The sequence below is a fragment of the Podarcis filfolensis genome (genome assembly GCF_964270895.1).
Source record: "Podarcis filfolensis genome assembly, chromosome: 1".
Taxonomy (NCBI): domain Eukaryota; kingdom Metazoa; phylum Chordata; class Lepidosauria; order Squamata; family Lacertidae; genus Podarcis; species Podarcis filfolensis.
In genome coordinates this window covers 70,439,583-70,459,484 of record NC_139604.1, presented here as the reverse complement: position 1 = coordinate 70,459,484, position 19,902 = coordinate 70,439,583, and the positions used below count along the sequence as shown (strand labels likewise).

At 41.5% G+C, this 19,902-nt stretch overlaps 1 protein-coding gene across 22 annotated transcripts in view; it reads right to left on the bottom strand.

Annotated features, from left to right (window-relative positions):
• Positions 1-19,510, bottom strand: part of FAR1 (fatty acyl-CoA reductase 1) — a 37,693-nt gene extending 18,183 nt beyond the window's left edge. For 3 of the 22 annotated variants that reach the window (XM_083599042.1, XM_083599039.1, XM_083599027.1), the window contains exons 1-5: positions 19,361-19,510; positions 18,068-18,156; positions 9,981-10,150; positions 3,615-3,809; positions 1,374-1,549 (exon numbers count right to left, since the gene is read on the bottom strand). In XM_083599042.1, the coding sequence (XP_083455168.1) occupies positions 1,374-1,549; positions 3,615-3,806 (368 nt within the window). In that variant the 5' untranslated portion in view covers positions 3,807-3,809; positions 9,981-10,150; positions 18,068-18,156; positions 19,361-19,510. Of the gene's footprint in view, positions 1-1,373; positions 1,550-3,614; positions 3,810-9,980; positions 10,151-14,608; positions 14,807-17,703; positions 17,914-17,936; positions 18,183-19,360 lie in introns of those variants that run through there. The other 19 variants (XM_083599037.1, XM_083599040.1, XM_083599029.1 and 16 more) reach the window with 17 other exon arrangements.
• Positions 19,511-19,902: the final 392 nt, after the last annotated feature.

The following is a 19,902-nucleotide window of genomic DNA, read 5'->3' as shown; positions in this document are numbered from 1 at the left end:
TGTGATTTGCTGTCTCCTAGCTGTTCAGGAAACATAGCCTGGTCAAATCCAGCTGCTACTAGTGTATCCGCTGAAAACCAACAGGATCTTTTGTGTCAACAGATGGAAAAGGCAAGTGTTTCCAGTAGCATGCAGCTCACCTCTAATCTTCTTGGCACACTTCTATCCAAATCCCCCATTCTCCTCTTACAAAATATAAGAAAGTTTTATGTTTTCTTAGGTTGGGAGGGTACTCAATAACGTGGTTCCAAAACTTCCCTCACAACAGCACAGACTAACATTTCTTACAAATTGGGCATTAGGCTTTTCTTATCAACTAAATGATGCCAAAATGAAGCATATTATATTCTTCAAATGACACAGGTCACATATTTGCTGTAAATAAAAAGGTGACACTGGGACAATGAACAGATATCTAGTCCAAGCGTCACATGTCACATAAACTGAACCCCACTATTTGCAGGTTCTTGTTTAAAGGCAATCATTACACACAATAATGCACAAACAGGAGACAGTGTTGAAAATCTTGGCTGGGTGCTATGAGAAAGGATGAAGGCAATGAGTGAAAAAACAGGACTAGAGACATAAAGATGTGAAGTAAGCAGAAGATTCAGCACGTTATCTCTCTCCTCAGATTACAGACACCACAGTAAGAGGATGGAATTCATTTCAATCTGAAGAGAGAGAAAAATCGCTAACTTAATTCTAGAGAGACTACTGCAGTCAAGTTGTGACAAGAAAAAAATAAGTCTATCTTGGAAGCATCAAAACCCTTAGGCAATACTTAAATAATTCCAAGATAAAGAAACAATAAAAGTTTGATTAGATGCAAACTTCTGAACTTGTGCATTATGTATGCAATAATAAAACAGGCCTCCTCCTTTAATATCTATCACTCAATGAAAGAATCAGCTAATCAAGTAATCCAAGAGTCGGAACACCTGAACTACCTCAGCCAGATTAAATATGCAACAATTTGCTTTACACCCAGCTAGTAAAAAATATTGAAGCTACAACACTCTATACTGTACACTAGACTGCACCAAAAAACACAATGCAAAAGAAAATGCCTACCATAATGGGAATGTGTATGAAGCAACAGAGAATGAGACATACCACTTTTGAATTTTGTTTCTAAACTGGTACCGCTCCATTTCACACAACTGTCAAATGAAAAGGTGGGCTAATACCTTTTACTCTTCCCTTTTCTAAAGTTTAAAGTGCATAGAATGAATGCATATGTTCTTATTGTGAGCTGAAAGCATTTAGGCAACCAGGGATAAAGCATTTACTTCTTTTATAAAGGTTACAAGATGACAAAGGTAGCTTTAAAAAGGGAACCAGAACATATTAAATTAATAGTTCAGACTCACCTTAGAATTTCATTGAATCTTACAGTAGCAGCGCAGTGGAATATAATGTTAGTGCAGTTTATGAGGTTCTCCTTGTCTTCCTCACTAAGGGCCATGTCTACTTCTGTAAGGTCACTGGCAACTGCTATAATTTTTTCATTAAATTCCGGCTGTTCATCTCTCAATCTGTCAAAGAGCTGTCAAAAGAAAACAGGACCAAATATAGCTAAGAGTGAATAGACAAGGTCAAAAGAAAGTGTAACGACCGCAAGGCAAGAATACATACATATTCCTCGCTCAACTGTTGCAGTATTCTCTTTCCTCAAAACAAGCTTTTGAGGGGCAACTTACTCAAGTATATGCAACTAATTCCATATTCAAAGCAAAGCCTTTTACATTATGCATATTAAAAGGCTTTATATTTCTTTTAAAAAAGAAAGTATTTTGGATGTTACAACAAACTGTTTTCATCCATTTCAACAGCTAAATATATCTCTACACCAAATGGAAGCAATGGACAACGGTGATGGGTATGGTTTTCTTTGAGAAATAATTTCTTCCATCTACAAAGAATCTGAATAGTAATAAAATAAGTCCCTCAGTTTAATCTTTATATATTCCTGAAGAGCTTTCTTGCTGGGATTATTACTGAGTTTCACTGCCTACTTCAAAACCTATGCAGACTAGCATAGCTAAGTTCTGTTTACATGCGAAAACAGTGTTAACTGTGGAGATAGTATTTCGCTTACATGTTGAAATCCATGCTCTAAACCATGGGTGGTAGCCTTTTTGGGGTCCAGGTTCAACCTTGATTATAACTCCGGGGACCACATGCCAACAGTGAGTATACTCCCTGCACTCTGTCCCTCCTCTCCAAATACTCACTTACATGAATGCCTATGCACACACAGGTGCGCCATTCATCAAGTGGTTGATCTGGTGACCCAGGAAGGGCAATTTACATCCCCAACAGGGGGCAGAAAGGTTCGATCTTAGCACTTTCTTTTGCTGTCTCTGTCAAAATCAGTGAGGTCTTGGGGAGTCAGAAATAACTGCTTGATGGACAGATGAGGCTCCCAGGCCAGAGGCTAACCACCCCCACTGGATACAAAGCCAGTCCAGCCACTGGAAGTGGCCTTATCCAGGCTTAGAGCCAGTGCAGCAAACAAACAACAATCAATTATGCAGAAAACAGCACTGTCATATTCAGCATTGGCTGTCATGAGTAGCAGATATAGTGATGGCTCAGCAACTCTGTTTTGCCCCACTGCTCCTTAGATGAGAGATAGAATTGCTCAGTTCACCAGTTTATTCTTTTTCATATATAAAAAGAGATAGGAGGTTGAAAACACTGCTAAAAATAAATCCATTTCAAGCAAGATCTATCTCTGCACACTTAAAGTATTGATACAAAGTAGTATTAGTTTCTCCTGCAATTTAATGTTACAATTAGCTATGTATGAGAAAGGAGTTAGCTACTTAATACTTATAGCTCTGGTAACATGCCCCTTGTAGAAAAATGTAAATTGTATTTCAGCCCACTGAAATTGCTATTGTGGCCTAGGACACATATCACTAATTATGTTAGGTTGCTACTTGGTTAGAATGAGCACTCCAAAATTTATACCCTGTACAGACTTTTTATCTATATAACATATTGGGAAAACAAGTATCCATCAGGATCCAACATTAGCACATGGTACTTCAAATTTACACAATGGTCTAAACTACAGAGCCCAATATAACAGGCATGTTCCATGCAATCTGTACACCATTTCATATATGAATGAGCTTACATGCATGGGACCCTGCAAGCGTAGTCTTATGGATGGTACCAATCCAAATTCCCCCAGGCAGGTACAGTGCAATCAGCAGCACAATGTATGTAGTTTAACAGCACAAATCTAAGGGGATAACTATGTGAGATGGCAACACACACATTCCTCTGCGACAAAGGTATTTTAAAAAGTTTTCTGCATCACTGTTACTCTGGATGAGAGACTAAAAAATGCTTCCTAGTTGATTTTACTATTGATACAAATGGTCTGGATGTAAACTCACTGTACTAAGAAAATGCAGCTTCAAATCTACATATTATCACATACTAGAGTCCCGCCACATAACATGTGGCTCTCATGTGGTCCATGGAATGAAAAGTTCCCCATCCCTGCACTACCACATGTATTCTCACTATTATTCAAAACTTTGTTAGAATATTCTTTTTAATGTCAAGTTCAACATAGCCATTTTATGGAATGATACCTTGCAGCTGATCATTTCCTCCACGCGTTCTTGAGAATTCTTCCCTGCTTTGTGTCTAACCAACACATAAACCGTTTTCACCTTCGGACAGGACCTTAGTAGCTTTTCCAGAAGAACTTTTCCCATGAAGCCAGTAGCTCCAGTGAGGAGGACATTCTTGCCTTCATAGTATTCTGGGATGGATACCATCATGATCTTAAGAGAATTTAAGAGTAAGTTAGAGTTTGCATCCGTACTGGCCCTTAATCACATTTTATCTGCTAAATTCTTGCCCAATTACATTTGAAATTCCATTTTTACAGAAACCTAATATTCAGCCTAGTATAAATGGTATGACCTCTAGTTGCTGCTAACCATTTTCCTTAAACAAACAACACTCAGATACAAAAACTGTTCAATATAAAATACTGAGTTTCACCCATTGAGACTACTAAGCTGGGCCTCTCTGGTTGACCCTACATCAGGAACCATGGGGATAAGCTTTTCAGAGAAAGCTACCTTGACTTTCCCAGCTTCCAACCAATTAGCTAGCAGCCTATATTTCAATTCTAGTACCTCTCAACTGCATTTCCCCATCACAACTACATTTCCCCATGTCACTGGTGCCTACATGCACCACAATGACTGATTCCTCCCCAGCACCATCCACCAATCTAGACAATGTGAGACATTTGAAACTTTCACACCAGGCAGGCAAGTCACCACGCCCACCACACACCAAGCTATTTATGTTCTAAATGACTTGATTCTTCTACTGATGGGATAATTCCACTCTTCAGAGCTGTATTCTTGGCATAACAAAGTATCTATGCACCCCTCAAATGCATAGGTCCTTTTTAAGGGATCACTTTTGTCCTCCTCAGGGTGAGGTCTCCCACATTCCCCTAACACCAGGGGAGCTGTCAGCTTGGGAGTGGGACACAGCTTTTACATCCCCAACTGCCTTGTCCACCAACCTTTCTCTATTCTCCTAGTCACCATCTTGTGCCCTGAAGGCCAGGAGCTCATTGTACTAAACACATACCCACAACTTCTGTTCAGCAAACAGGCTGTCATACATGTGACATTATGTGCACTACACTGGAAAGTCCCCATGTCTCTGCTGGCATACCTATTTTTCTAGTTTGTTGAATTTCTGTACCTGGGAACTAACAAGTGAACAAAGTAACAGTGATATCAATAAACTATTGGGAAGATGGTGTCACATTTTTGCCTGCTACAAATGATAGCCACAGACCATTAAAACATGCAGTATCCCCATGTCTAAATGATATATGTGGGTTATACATTACAAATTGGAAAAAAATGCATATTTCCTTTTTTTAAGAAAAGAAAAACGAGTCAATTAACCAAAAATAATTGTTATATCCAGTGCTTTTTTTCCTTAAAAAAAATGTTTAGGGGCATGCATTGCCCTGCATTCCCCCAGAAATAAAGCACCAGTTATATCTTTCACTATACTGAATCAAGGGCAACAATGAACCAGAAACTCAGTGCTTCATATAATTTGAGGAAAATGTTTTAATGTAAAAAGTGCTTTGCAGTATTGCCAATACAATCCAGTACTCAACTAGACTAAAGATTTGTGAATCTGTGGGGGCGTAAACAGAGAACTAATTGTCCGACCAGGACTCAAGAATGAAGTATATTCATTACAAGATGTGCTACAGTTAACACATTTTCAGCTGAATAAGAGGTTTTGGTTACTTTCCCCACACCCCACACAAATAATATCTTGAAGACTTTGATCCAAATGCAAAAGCTACACAGATGGCACATGGCTATTCTAACAAAGAAAGGCCTTGAGAAAACTGTAAATTTATTAGTTTAACACTGAACCCCCTGTTTGCTGGAGCTTCAGACTGTTGCTCCATATCACAATAGTGCTCAGTGTAAACTATATCTCAATCTACATACGTTAACTTCTATGTTAACCAATTAATCATCTCATCATAATACTATTTACACTACTGATTTTGTTAAGTGAAGATCAGATTGCTGACATATATGCATAATACTGACATTTCACATATCAATCAGTTATTGAAATATATTACACTATATGCATGACAGTTGAGGTCCTTAAAAATATGTCATAAGAAACCTGATTTTAGGATTTAAAGCTGGAAATACTATGAAATACAAACAAACACTTATGGGGAAAATTTTCCTCAAATGATCAGTTTTCACAAATGAAGCCTAAGAGCAGGCTCATTTAGTCAAAAAGGCATGCAGAAGTGCATATTTGGTTACTGGAATGAATTTGTATAGCAAATGCCCAGGCCATGGCGCTATTGTGGATCAGTGGTCCCTTGACTGCTATTTACAGAACAAAATGAAAAAAGGCAAATACAAAATATGTAAGTTGGCCCTTGGAATGGGTAATATATAGATTATGAAGGTTCCACTACTGTCCTAACATATTACTTTACACCTTTCCCTATGAGATAAACTACTGTTCTTGTTGATTGCAATGAAACACTGCCCTGAGATAGTAAGGTCTCAAAAGCAGATGTTATGATCAACATAGCAACAGTTGCATGCAACACCTCACCCATGTTATATGCGGAGAGGCATGCCAAGTTATCACCAACACATGAGACTACTTCAGAATGAAGCTATAACCATGGAAACTTGAGATATACAGGGAACTAAAAATCCAATCAGCCCAGGCTAGGCTACTATCCCTCCCTAAAAGCACCTAGGAGCACACAAATCTCCCCCATGATGCCTCCCAGTGGGCTTCACAACTGTTTTAGAAACTGATATATAACCTAGATGCTAAATGGCACCTTAAAACTAGGTTACAGTTGCCACAATGGAATGTCTATTCGCCAGTGGGTTGTACTATAAGACCCTTGGGGTCCTTTCCAATACTACAATTCTTATTTAAATTGGGTTTTATAAACAAGAATCATGTTAAACGAACAAATATCTATGAATCTATGATCCCAACTACATTGCTTGACTGTAGCTTGCTCTTACAATAATTCACTTGTCCCACACACAGTGGAAACTGTATTAACTATGAACTAAGGCAGAGGTTTTTATACTTTGGTCGCCAACCTGGTGCCCAGAAATTTCTGTCATCAAAATTAGACCCATAGCAGTAGCAAAAGATGCCTGGCTAATTTCTAACAGTGCTTCATAGCAAATATCTCTGCAGCCCTAGGGCACTCCTTCTCTAGGTAATAATGGCCTTTCAGCACAGGCAGCTCTTTCCTTATCTCAAGACATGGGTTGCAGCATTATGCACACATACAATCCTGGGTGAGTATTCAAGAGCTGAAAATCAGCTCTGTTCTACACAATTATTTCAATAGCTCAAATCATTTGTATCTCCCTAGTCCTTCAGTCCCAAGCAACTTACCCTTCCACAATGAGCTGGTTAGGCTTTGAATAAATCTTGGTTTAAAAAGGTAAAGGTACCCCTGCCAGTACAGGCCAGCCGTGTCCGACTCTAGGGTTGCGTGCTCATCTCGCTCTAGAGGCCGTGAGCGGGCGCCGTCCGAAGACACTTCCGGGTCACGTGGCCAGCGTGACGAAGCTGCAGCTGGTGAGCCAGCACCAGCGCAGCACACGGAAACGCCGTTTACCTTCCCGCTATAAAGTGGTACCTATTTATCTACTTGCACTTAAGAGTGCTTTCGAACTGCTAGGTGGGCAGGAGCTGGGACTGAACAACGGGAGCTCACCCCGCCGCAGGGATTCGAACCGCTGACCATACGATCAGCAAGTCCTAGGCACTGAGGTTTTAACTAAATAATATAGCTCCTCTCACTTTGGCCTCCAACTCCCTGCTCTGTGCCCTAACACTTTTTGCCGCAAGAGTCACCAATGATTTGTTCATCTTACTAGTGAAAGCAAGCAGCAGAAGTAGAAATAACTGGCATGGGGTTAGTTGCCAAACTGGAAAGACAGGAAAGACATCTTTAACAGAGTACAGGGTACATTTGTCTCAACTCATGGCTAAATGAGGATGCAGAAGTCAAGGAGAGCTACAGGAGTGTCCCTAAGCTTTGCTGAAAAACTGGCACCTTTAATGTATGTGTATTCCACTTGAACTGATCACTAACGTTTAGAAACGTATAGAAAACCAGGGATTTCATTGGAACGTGCTCCAATATACCAGCCAATGAATGTTTCCTTTCATTGCTAATACAGCATGTATAACCCGTTCATTTACAGATATTCCTGCTATGTGAACATCCACAACAGGTTGCTACATAGTAGGAACTAGTCATTGATTGTGGAGTGTTGAATCTTCCAATTCAATCTATACTGCAAATGAGAAACAAAGGATAAGCAGGAATGCTGTGCATGCTAGTTTCTTCAATGCTTTGGGTAAGTGTTAGATCAAGAAACATTATGGAAAGCAAAAGAAAAAAATTAAGCTAGTTAAATTTGACTTTGCATATCTTTGTCACTATTTCCCCCCCACAAAAGATAAAAAGACCCTCAATGTGAGATTCCTAAATGTTATTTGTCCAGAATATCTTGCAGAAGTGTCCACTCTTAAATGAAACAAACATTTATAAATTCAGTATTCAAGAGCATAACAATGCATTCTGAGGTACTGCCCTTTTGACAGAAATGTTTGATCAACAGTCTGATGGAAGAAACTTAAAAAAAAAATCCAAACGGGGACTAATAGCTCCAGCACTGTGGCCAACATTTCCTCTTAATAAAAGATTCTTGTGTCTAACACTGTGTGAGCACCATTGTGGAGCATACAATAGTTGCTCTTGTTAGCCCCCGTATACTGCAACATCTCTGCTTTGTTGGAAGTACAAGTTTTATTAAATAACATTCTTTTCAGAACTCAAGTTTTACAAATGGGAGAAGATATAGCAGACACAAGAGATAACAATTGTAGATAAAATGTGGACATATACCTAAGCTAAGCTTTTCTGGTTAAATAATATCAATAGGAGCTAGAACTTTGAGCTTTGCAGAAGGGCAACATAGCAAGATACAAAGAAAACACTAAATATATGGAGTTAATTTTTAATTTTGTACTATGCTTGCATCAGAGCTTTGCAGTATAACAGACATTTGAAATAATATGGCAAAAAAACACGGGATTTATTTAAAACTATATTAACTTAAAACCAAATATTTTATATAGTTGAACCTTAAAATATAATCCAATATTCAGAAGCATAGAAAACAGGTTCAGGATGATCTACACCAGGAAACAAAAACAAAAGAAGATGCTCCACATACTATGATTATTTAAATCAATCCAAGTTGGGTGAAACATCCAGACAGACAACAAGAGCACTGCTCAGTCAAAGCTTACCAACTACAGCAAACACTTTTTAGTTTTGTTTTCAAAACCAAGTATTCTATAGTAATAGCATCCTCTCTACAGAGAATGAATGTTTTAAGGTTCAGCAGTTATCATTCCCACCATTTCTAAAGTGAAGAGACAAGTGCAAAACCTTATATAACCAAAATGTAAGCATCCATACATAAGAGGAAGTTATGGGGATGCTTGGTGGCCAATAAATGCTGGCTGACTGGTTGGAGGATGGAGAAGGGAATGGAAGTATGGATGAGTGCAGGAATGGAGTATCATGGGAAAGGACATGACAAAGTACCATGGACACTGAATAGAGCCCCACAGTAGCATTTTGTTGGAAGTCCCACTTATTCTATATAGTGAGTAACTTAGATTTTTGACTGCTTCTGTTCAGAGACTGAGCTACCTGCAACAAATTTAATCTAGTCTGGCTCTGTTTTTGTCTACTGTTAAATAATGGATGCAAACTCGCCAACTGGAAATGAATGTGAGCATGACAAAAGAAACAATTAGCATAGACTGATAGTGCACTCCTGGTTCTACAGCTGTGTCTGGAATTAATTCCAGATTGCAACAGCAGGCAGGGTACCATCGAAAAGGCCACGAAACTTTCCACTTAACACCCGCAACTGTCATTCATGTTAAATTATTGTGCACTGGGCTGTATTGAAAAACAGAAGTATCAGTATGCATATAGCACATCCAAAAGCATTTCCAGTATCATCGCCGGCATCTTTCAGGTACAATGTAAGGTACCATTTTGGGTCCAAAATAATATGGGTTGAATTATCAGAAAAAGTATTTGTTCATCCAATGTGTCTCATCACAATGTCCAAGTTCAAAAAAGACACTCACCTGTATGTCTTATCTGGCTGGCAAGAGTGTGTACAAAGTAGTGCACTTTGAAGCACCTATAAAAATGGACTGTTATTTTTCTCGAGTGTCAGAGCTCAAAAACATTTATGAATTATAAAGACCAATTTGGCCTGGATTTTAAAACTGAAGACTAAGTTGGGTGAGATTGTGCTAACACTGGAAACTTTTCATCAGTTTTATCCTACCTGTTTTATATGGTTTTAATATTAGCTTTCCTTTTCCTGGCCTCTGATATAAAGCAGGCTGCACATTTAAAATTGTTGCTTCCTAGTGATTTTCTTGAAGGCTGGAACAAGCTTAGCCATCTCCCAGGGAAGACCAGTTCAGGTTGGGACAAACTGCTTCTTGTTCTGAACTAGAAAATAGAAGTATTATATAATATAGTTATTTGCAATAATACATAATTTGCTGTTCTTAAAATTAGAGGAAATATGTTCAAGTATCAACTTTTGTTATAGTCTTGGCTACCTCACAGAAACTAGAGCCCTTAAAAGAAAAAAAAGAATTAACATATTTCAACGTTTGGCGCTTTAAGTTTTCTTCCATAGTGTGGAGAACTCCAAGGAATATAAATATTCCACCTGACGAAATGGAACTGATGGCACTGTTGCAACAGTATGGAACATGTTCACCACGCCAAAAAAATTCCTTTATTTATCTAAGGATCATGAAACATAGGATCATGAAAAGAACAAGACAACTAAGTTGAAGATATTATCTGAGCTTAGTGCAAAGTAGTTATATTCATCAGGACCACATTGGGGCTAAAGTTTGTTTTTCAGCAGAATCCCAAAGCAGGACCTCTATAAAAAAGGGATTGCCTCACTGACCTTCAAGCACTGGAAACTGTAAAGAAGGTATGTGCCAATTTGGCAGAGCTGACTTGAACACTAGAGATATGTGCCAAAGGCGAGTTCAACCCCTCATCAGAAACTCCCTGTTTTTTTACTTTAGGTAAGACCACACTTCAAGATAAATCATGGATTTATCCCACAATATCAAAGTCAAAGGTCTGCTTTAGAAAAGTACACAGATTGGTGGATCTGAACTGGTCAGGGCCGAGTCAAAGCCGTATACTTCTGATCACTTAATATCTTAACATTTTAAATTATGTATTTGCATTGTTCATATAATGGGATGCATGCTTTTGCAGCACTAATTGTCGTTTCGAAAATACCAAACATTAAAAATGAAAGTATCTCAAGATTACAAGCATTTCATTCTAACTGAACAGAGTATATTATTCAATGCTATACATCACCCTGAAGAGGAGCATTAAATCTGTAGAGAGATGCAGTTAACAGGCTTGGCTCTTGATTCTCACTCAAACTGGATGTGAAATCAGAATGGTCACATATGCACACATGAGTGAGTACGGTAATAAATACTTTTCTCAGAAAGTGTTGAGTGCCTTTGGTACTTAAGAGAATGGTAATATAGATTCAACTAAGTTGTTGTGCTTGCAAAAGCCAGCATTTTTGCGGGGAGAACACTGAGAACAGAGCATAGGTTGTGTGTGTGTGTGTGTGTGTGTGTGTGAGAGAGAGAGAGAGAGAGAGAGAGAGAGAGAGAGGAGAGATCATTCCATCTAGGAAGCAGAAATACTTGCATTGGCAGAACCATACTGCAATGTTGAATCGCACCCAATTGTTTTTCTAGTGGGGAAAAACAATCATTATACTCTCTGATTTAAACAACTAGTGGCCAGTGTCTACCATCCCTTTTAGGGGCAAAATGTGCAAACATGTTGTGGCAGCACAGCTCCAGAATTTCCTGTCTGGCTTTCAGTTCATTTCTGGCATTGAATTTGCCCTATTCACCTAAGTGTAAGATCTGTATTGGGACATTTACTATCTATTCTCCTGAACCTCTCAGTGGCTTTTGATACCATTGGCCATGCTTTTCTTATGGATTGTCTCCAAAAGATGGAAACTGGGGGAACGATGTTGAAGTGGCTCCATTCAAACCTGAGAGGACACAGAAGGTGGTACTAGGTAATTATGAGGTTCTGCAAGATTGTTTAATATCTGCATGCAACTGATGGCTGGGGTGCAGAGCTCTCAGTATGCTGCTGATACCTAACTATCTCTCATTTCCATCTGATCCTAGGAAGGGAGCTGAAAGGTTGAACTAATGCTTGGTAGCTGTGAGGCACTGGAACAAGCTGAAGCTTAAGTCAAGACAAAACATAAGTACTTTTAGTGGATGGACTTTGGTTTGGAGTGAGTTTTGGATGGGGTTAAACTCTACCTGAAAGACTATGTTTGTAATTGGAGGATATTCCTTGATCTCAAGTTGCCTGCAAACGACAAAGGTGCAGGGTGCAGGCAGACGGAGGGTTTTTTGTTGTAGCACTCATCCTGTGGAATGCCTTAACAAGGGTCAAACTATCACTATATTGTTTTTGGTGACTAGTAAAAACATGTCTGTTTTAAAAGGCTTTTACCAGACTGTTGGTGGCTTTGGGTTTTCATATGAGAGGGTGGCTTTGATGTCAGTATTTGTGATTTAAAGGGTATAGTTATGTAATTTATTATTATGCTTCAGGTTGTAAACCAGCTTGAGTTCCTTTCCAAATTAGGCAGAGTAACGTTTTGAAAACAAACATAAACAAAATAAAAGGCTGGGAGCTTGCCATACAATACCACTTGGAAAATACTGATCAACCCTTCCCCAGTCAGTTGAGAGGCGGTGGGAACTACCTGTGCAACTTTTAATTTAAAAAAGGAGAAAATCTGATGATTTTGTACCCCTTTGCTTCCTTAGTTAGCCACTAATACCAAGCGTTTAATCCAAATTCCTGGCCACTTGATAAGAGTAGTAAAGCCACTGCATCTTCCACAGCCACACTTCTCATGCTGGCAAGGGTGAAAGGGAGAGGGAAGGAAAAAGTAGTAATAATAATATAATATTATTTGTATCCCGCCCTCCCTGGCTGAGGCTGGGCGCAGGGCTAACATCATAAAAGTACTCCTTCACTGTGCCAGCTCCTGGGCTGACACAGTAAAGAGCCCTGGATCAAGCCTGCTGCACCAACAGTGACCCAGCAACAGTCCACCAGCTCTAGAAACATCAGGTTTTGGTGAGTGCTGCTAGTGGTAACATGTACCTGCCCTTCGTTGGCAGGGCTTCCCCGCCAACAGCAAAGCTCCCTATCAGCAGAGGCTGGCTCAGCAGGGCAAAGCTGGGCACTTTTGCTCCATCCAAAATCCTTCCAACACAATGCATCAGAGGACTTGGTTGTTCTATGCACTGGCTAACAGTGTAAAGGATTTTTTTTTTACCAGGAAACATTTTCATATGTAATTATCTTTGCTGAAACTGTGAATTAAATACACCATAACTGGTTTCAGTAATATCAATACCCCAGTATGTAGTTGTTCACTGCATGGATATTTCAGACACCGTCTTCTCAATTGACTACACATTGTGGCAAGAAACCAATTCATTCTCCACTCACCAGAAAGCAGAGCCATTGTAAACATCCAACAGAACTAGTAAGGCAAAATGGTCTAATGGTGACAGTGTTGTTTGCTTTTACAAATTTGTTTCTGAATTTTAAACTTCACTATCTCATGTCAATTCAAACTCAGGTGGAAAATACAAGAGTGCACAAGCTTGCATCAACAGACTAACAAAGTATAGTATACACATAAACAGCAGCTACTATATTAAGAAGAATAAAGAACGGAAATGATAGTGGCAAGAGCGGTAAAAAAGTTTCAGGGCTTAACATGAAAGGTACATAACCCCCCCCCCCGTAAGTTCTCTTTAAAGTTGTGAAAGAAGGCCTTCTATTTACAAATTCAGACTTGTAAAAAGTTAATCTTTAAGACAGAAACTATCTTAATGACAAATATTATAGTATTCCTCATTTTTTCCATAAAAAAAGCTTCCAATATACCTTTATCCAAATCCAGAAATATGGACTATTCAGATATACTGATTACAAGTCACAGTCACTTTTGCCATTTAATTATCAGCAATGTGTCTCACATAGGTTTTTATTTACTTTCTCACACCTCACATATCTTAAGTTTCAAAGTCCAATTTCTGTTTACATTTGAAGTAAAGCACCAAGTTTACTGCCCACATAAATATTTTCAAGTTGGCTTTGCAGCCAGCTATGGATTGCCCTGACTACTCCAGTAAATAAGCATTGTGAAAACACAGATGGAAGAACTGATTCCAATAGTGGCTGGCTTGTATGATGCCATAGGGATCCTGCTTGTCTCCTATACAGTGGTACCTCAGGTTACAGACGCTTCAGGTTACAGACTCCGCTAACCCAGAAATAGTACCTCGGGTTAAGAACTTTGCTTCAGGATGAGAACAGAAATGGCGTGGGCAACAGTGGGAGGCCCCATTAGCTAAAGTGGTGCTTCAGATTAAGAACAGTTTCAGGTTAAGAATGGACCTCCGGAACGAATTAAGTTCTTAACCCGATGTACCACTTTACTGTTTAAATATCCATGTGAAACTGCTGGGTGCTGTTGCCTATAAGTTTGAGGTTTGGTGTCAAAGCTAATTACAGTACTCAAGTTTCTTTCAGATTTTCCCATCTGATCCTAGGGAAGTATTAGATGTCCTAAATAGGTGTCTTGGATCACTGAGGGACTGATTAGTGAGTGAACAAAATAGTAATGCAGACAGATGAAAGTGCTGTTGACTGGAATTCTGACACTGACTTTTAGATGCAGGCTATTTAAGGCTTTACTTACAAGGATGGACTGTTCCCATGTGAATCTACTATTGGACATAGATCTTCCTCTATGTTCATCTACTATTTAAAGTATATTGGAGGAGGGATTACCTTTCAAGAGGCTACCAAGTCTAGAAGTCACTTCTGAGGAAAAATCAGATCCATCCTTTCGGGCATACCAACAGCTAGTAAATGTGCCCTTGGAGTGCTTTGGTAGCTCTATTTTTGAAGGGATCTCCCTCTTTGGCATGATATTTTCTTTGTTTCCTTGCTAGGATTTGTTTTGCTTACAGCTACTGGTTTTAATCAAATAACTGTTGATTTTAATAGAGAGAATAGTTGTTTTAATATATAACTGATTGTTGGCTGTCTCATGGATGCTTTTTTATTCAAAAGCCAGAATGTAAAATATAAATTTAAAGTGCTGTTACCACCACCATAAAACTAGATATATTCTAAAATGTTCACCAAGGACATGAATGAAGGACTGCTAAACACTGGCATTTTAAAAGTGATTTTTCATTCCATGTGTCTGAAATTGATATATAATAAGGGATTTTGGATGGACCTAACACTTCCAAAGGTATCTGATCTGTTAAGTAGAATGTGCAGGAAGCAATGTAATGAACTGTGTAGGCTCTACACAAAGAGTAAATGAGTTAGAAGAAACATCCCTGCAAATGTTGTTTACCTGAAACTTGCTCTTTGAATGACCGTATTGGCCTGAATATAAGCCTCACTTCTTTTTTTCCAAGTTCTGACCATGAAAAGTTAAAGTAAGGCTTAAATTCGTGACCTTACAAAAATTGGCTTTTACAATATCACTGCTGAAACAGACATACGGTAAAACGGAACGGGTATGAGAGCCTGCAAATTTTAAAGGAGCTCCTTATATTTAGGTACTGTCTTTTTTCCCCCTTGAATTTTAAAGGTGTGGCTTATATTCAGGCCAATATGGTAATGCTTTACAAAGTCCTTTGAAACCTTGTAAACATTATCATTTGCAAGCATTAAAAATTCAATTGTGCAGGAAATCTCACTAGGGGCTATAATGTGAAATGAAATGAAAGTCACACTTGCCCCTAGAATGACCAGCAAACTGAAAATACAGAAACAATAGTCATACCTCGGGTTAAATACACTTCGAGTTGCGCTCTGCAGCAACCCGGAAATAACAGAGCATGTTACGTGCAGACGCTCAAAATGACATCACGCGCATGTGCAGAAGTGGTGAAAAGCGACACGTGCATGCGCAGACATGCTGTCGCTAGATACGTTTACCTCTAGATGTGAACGGGGCTCCGGAACGGATCCCGTTCGTATCTAGAGGTACCACTGTACACTCTTTCCAAAACCTCATTTTAAGCTAATTTCTTCAATGCTCAATTGATTTTCTTCCATTTTCACCTCATTTTCCATTACTTTGAAGTTTCCTACATTGTAGGGAAAGTAGAAACTGCCTTCTCTTTGGAATATCCTTTTAAATAATAAAAAGCTTTGAACACATACTTTGGATCAACATACCCAATTTATTTAGTCTTTACTTCAGACTTTTTACTACTTCTGCAGCTCTTTTCAGAATTTATTCTACTTTGTCAACATCCTTCTTGAACTGTGACATCCAGATGTCTCACTAGTGCTGAACAAAGCTCCATCTATACTTTTTATGGCTGCAATACTACACATATTTTCCTGGAGGTAAATGTACTGAACTCATTGGGACTTCAGACTAGAAATGTGTAAGATTGAAGAGAGAGCTGTGGCTCTTTTACATACACAAAACTTTTTAATTTTCTAACATCAAACTAGTAATCTTAGGTGTATTAAGGAAGTTTGCTTCGCTGTGGGTTAAACCACAGAGCCCAGGACTTGCCAATCAGAAGGTCGGCGGTTTGAATCCCCGCGACGGGGTGAACTCCCATTGCTCGGTCCCAGCTCCTGCCAACCTAGCAGTTCAAAAGCACGTCAAAGTGCAAGTAGATAAATAGGTACTGCTCCGATGGGAAGGTAAACGGCGTTTCCGTACGCTGCTCTGGTTCGCCAGAAGTGGCTTAGTCATGCTGGCCACATGACCCGGAAGCTGTACGCCGGCTCCCTCGGCCAATAAAGCGAGATGAGCGCCACAACCCCAGAGTCGGCCACGACTGGACCTAATGGTCATGGGTCCCTTTACCTTTTACTGGGTTCTGCAATTGCAATTTCCTTAAGTTTTACTGCAAGCAGTTCCTTTTGACAGACGCACATTTCCTAACTTTGGGTGCTGCAAGAGATACACCCTTCCTTGGTATGCCAAATTTTTTCTTGCCAAAGCCAGTATTCACTATTACATAGGCATGACAGGGAAGTCACACTATGGCACAGATTCGCTTACACTGGAATAATGGCTGCCAAGACCAGAGCTTTATTACAAGGGCCATATTCTTTATCCCCAGCACGGAGCCCCATCCAAGGGAACAACATCTTAAGGAAACAGCCAGAAGGCGTTAAAAATACCAGGGCGGGTTGAGATTCATTCTCCACCTTCCACAAACATTTGGCCATGCCCAAGAAAGCTTGGTTCCTCATTATGAAAATTGTGCTTGAAAGACCTGCAGTTGGGGGGGGGGCGTGTGTGTGTGCAGTTGCAAACTGAAGACTTCCTCAGTCTTCGTGCATCTCGCCCAACATGTGCTCATGACAACCCTATTACACAACCGCAGGAGAACAAGACATCTACCCACGACCTAGAAACCGTTTTCGGCCGCTTCTGGATGGAAAGGGGTGAGGAAAGCGAAGGAGGGAGGCAACCTGCGTTAAGTTGTCCCCAAGGCTCGGTATTGCAACGAGCGACCTCAAACTTGCGGGGCGCTGCTCACAGCCGCCCGTGCACCTCCACCTCCAGGGCCTCAGACCCAGGCGGCGGCGGGAGCAGCAGCAGCACATCTTTCCCCTTGGCTCCACAACTCCGCTCCGCCCGCGGTTTCCTGGCTCTCTCGGGCCTCCGCATTCTCCATATTCTTAAGAAAGGGTACAGTAACAATGCCCTCAAAGAAATAAATAAAATAAACTCGTGCTCCAGTTAACACTCAGGCCCCTTTCCACTTGGGGGTGCGGGGAACGGAACAGGCCGCCCACAACGAGAGCGTCGTTTCCCACCCGGCCGTCCTCCCTCAACTCTTCCCAAGCCGCACCAGGAGAGTATCCGCCGCCCAGACGCCCCACCCCACCGGCTTTGCTTTTCGAGTCTCCTCCATCCGGCAAGGCTCCCCTCAGAGGAAGCCGCGGCACCCCAGGGGCCTCCTCGCCTCATCTCCCCTTCCCCCGCCCTCCGTGGAGCGGAACTGCCCCCTCCCGCCTCGCCTCACCCCCGCGCTCCCCCTCCCTCGCCCCCAGAGCCTCTCGCTCGCGACCTCCCTGCGGCCAACGGTCACCCGCCCAACCCGCCGCCGCCGTCCCTCACCGGCACTCGGGTCCTGCCGCGCGCACGACGGGCGGTTGCGCCTCCTCCCTCAGAGCCGGCTCGCGCTCACCACCTCCCTCTCTCCCTCAAGCCCCGCCCGCTCCGACGCCTCCCTGAACGAATCCGCTTACTTGCTGCTGCAGGTCGTGGTGATGCTGCTGCCGCCCGCGGCTGTGGTGGCGTTGGTGCTGCCGCGCCGCTATATGCCCAACAAGCGGCCCTGGAGGAAGGAGAAAAAGAAGACGCGGGGGCGGAGAGATTAGCCCGCTGCGATTGGCGCTCGCGCGACGTTACGGCCGGCAGCGCGCCACTCTGCCCTACGCCGGCCGTCCCTGGTTGGTCGAGGGCCGCGGAGGCCCGCCTCCCGCCGTCCGCTTCGCGTCCATTCAGAGCGCGGGCGGGTTGGCTGCCTCTCAGTTGCGGAGGGAGCTTGGCCAATAGAGGGAGAGGAGAGGAGCAGAGAGGGTCGACTCTGCTGCGTCTCGCCTGGCCTCGCCATTACCTTGGAGGCAGCAGCTCCAGGCGGCCGCTTGTAGAATGAGCATTGTCATAATTAAAAAGCTGTGCACCGGCTGCGCCTTCGGCTCGGCATTGCTTATCACGGCCTTTTCCCGCTAGACACGTATAGGTTTCCCGTGGTTGCGTCCGACTCGGGAAAGGGAAGTTGCCGCTCCTCGTCCAGACCTCCGGATTTCCATCTCGTGATCCATATCCTTACTATTTCCAAAAGCTAGTCCACCGACTCCTTTGAGTTATCTAAGTGGCCCCCTATTGCAACTTAATTTTTTCTTCAGTAACTTGGCGTTGAACGTTCGCACCCAGTCATCACGTACATGGACACAGTGGTTTTTTTTTAGAGCCCTGCACAGATGTAACTATGGACATAGGAGCCAACTCGTAGGGGCCAAGGTCCCTTTGCCCCACATTCAAATAAAACATTTGAGGGGGCTGCCACCCCAAAGTTGATGGACATCACCAGGGCTTTTTTTTCTTTAAAAAATGTTTAGGAGTACTCATTTCCCTACTCATATTGAAATACTGCCCCTCAATGAGGCCAAACTTAGATTCACAAAATGTTTAGGGGGTATGCATCCCCCCAGAAAAAAAGCACTGGACGTTGCCATTCAAATAGTGTGCATGCTGTGGAAAAGTTCAGGGTGGCAGGAGAGGATATCTTGGTTTTTAATATATTTCCTAACTTGTGTTAGCAAGTTCCTTTACTTAGCAGAGTGCATTCCCTTTCTACACAGCAGAAAACTTGTTGCAAACTTGTGTGAGTTTCTTAAGGCAATATGCAATTCAATCTGGCTTGTCCAGATTGAAATGTGTTTTAATATTTTCCTGGTAAGACCCCTTGAATTCCTCCTAAAAGAATAAAGGCACCACAGTCTTATTCATAAGTAACAAAAAGAAAGTTTACTCACGATCAGGCAGAGCACAGTGTGATCCCTGAAGGCAGGCTTTAGGCTTAAAGTTTCAAACATATACAAACAGGTTTACCCCTTAAGGGAGATTTACCTAGTGACTGCAGGCTAGCAGTCCAGCAGTTCACAGGACGAAAGGAAGATAGAAAAGAAAAAGATTAGCAGCATGCCTTGGCCTTTTACCATGTCTGGAAAGGTCACGCCCACCCACTTGTCACATGCAACGAAGGATGCTCCAGCCCAGGAGGAACAGAAAGTTTTGACTGGCTGCACCAAACATTCCTTTGCATGTCTACTTTAGGAAAACAAGGAATGTTGTATTTGACGGCTCCCAATGGATTACACCACACACATGCGCCACATCATGCAGGGCAGGGCTTAACTGCCCTCCCCTCAAATATTCTATTCAAGTTGGCATCCCTGACTATGGAAGTCTGCAGTAGTTTTTTCCAGCACAGTGCAATAGATTCTTTACCTTTAAGAAGTGTGGTACTGTCTGTTGAGGGTAGGAGGCATATCATTTATTGGCACATAGATTGTCT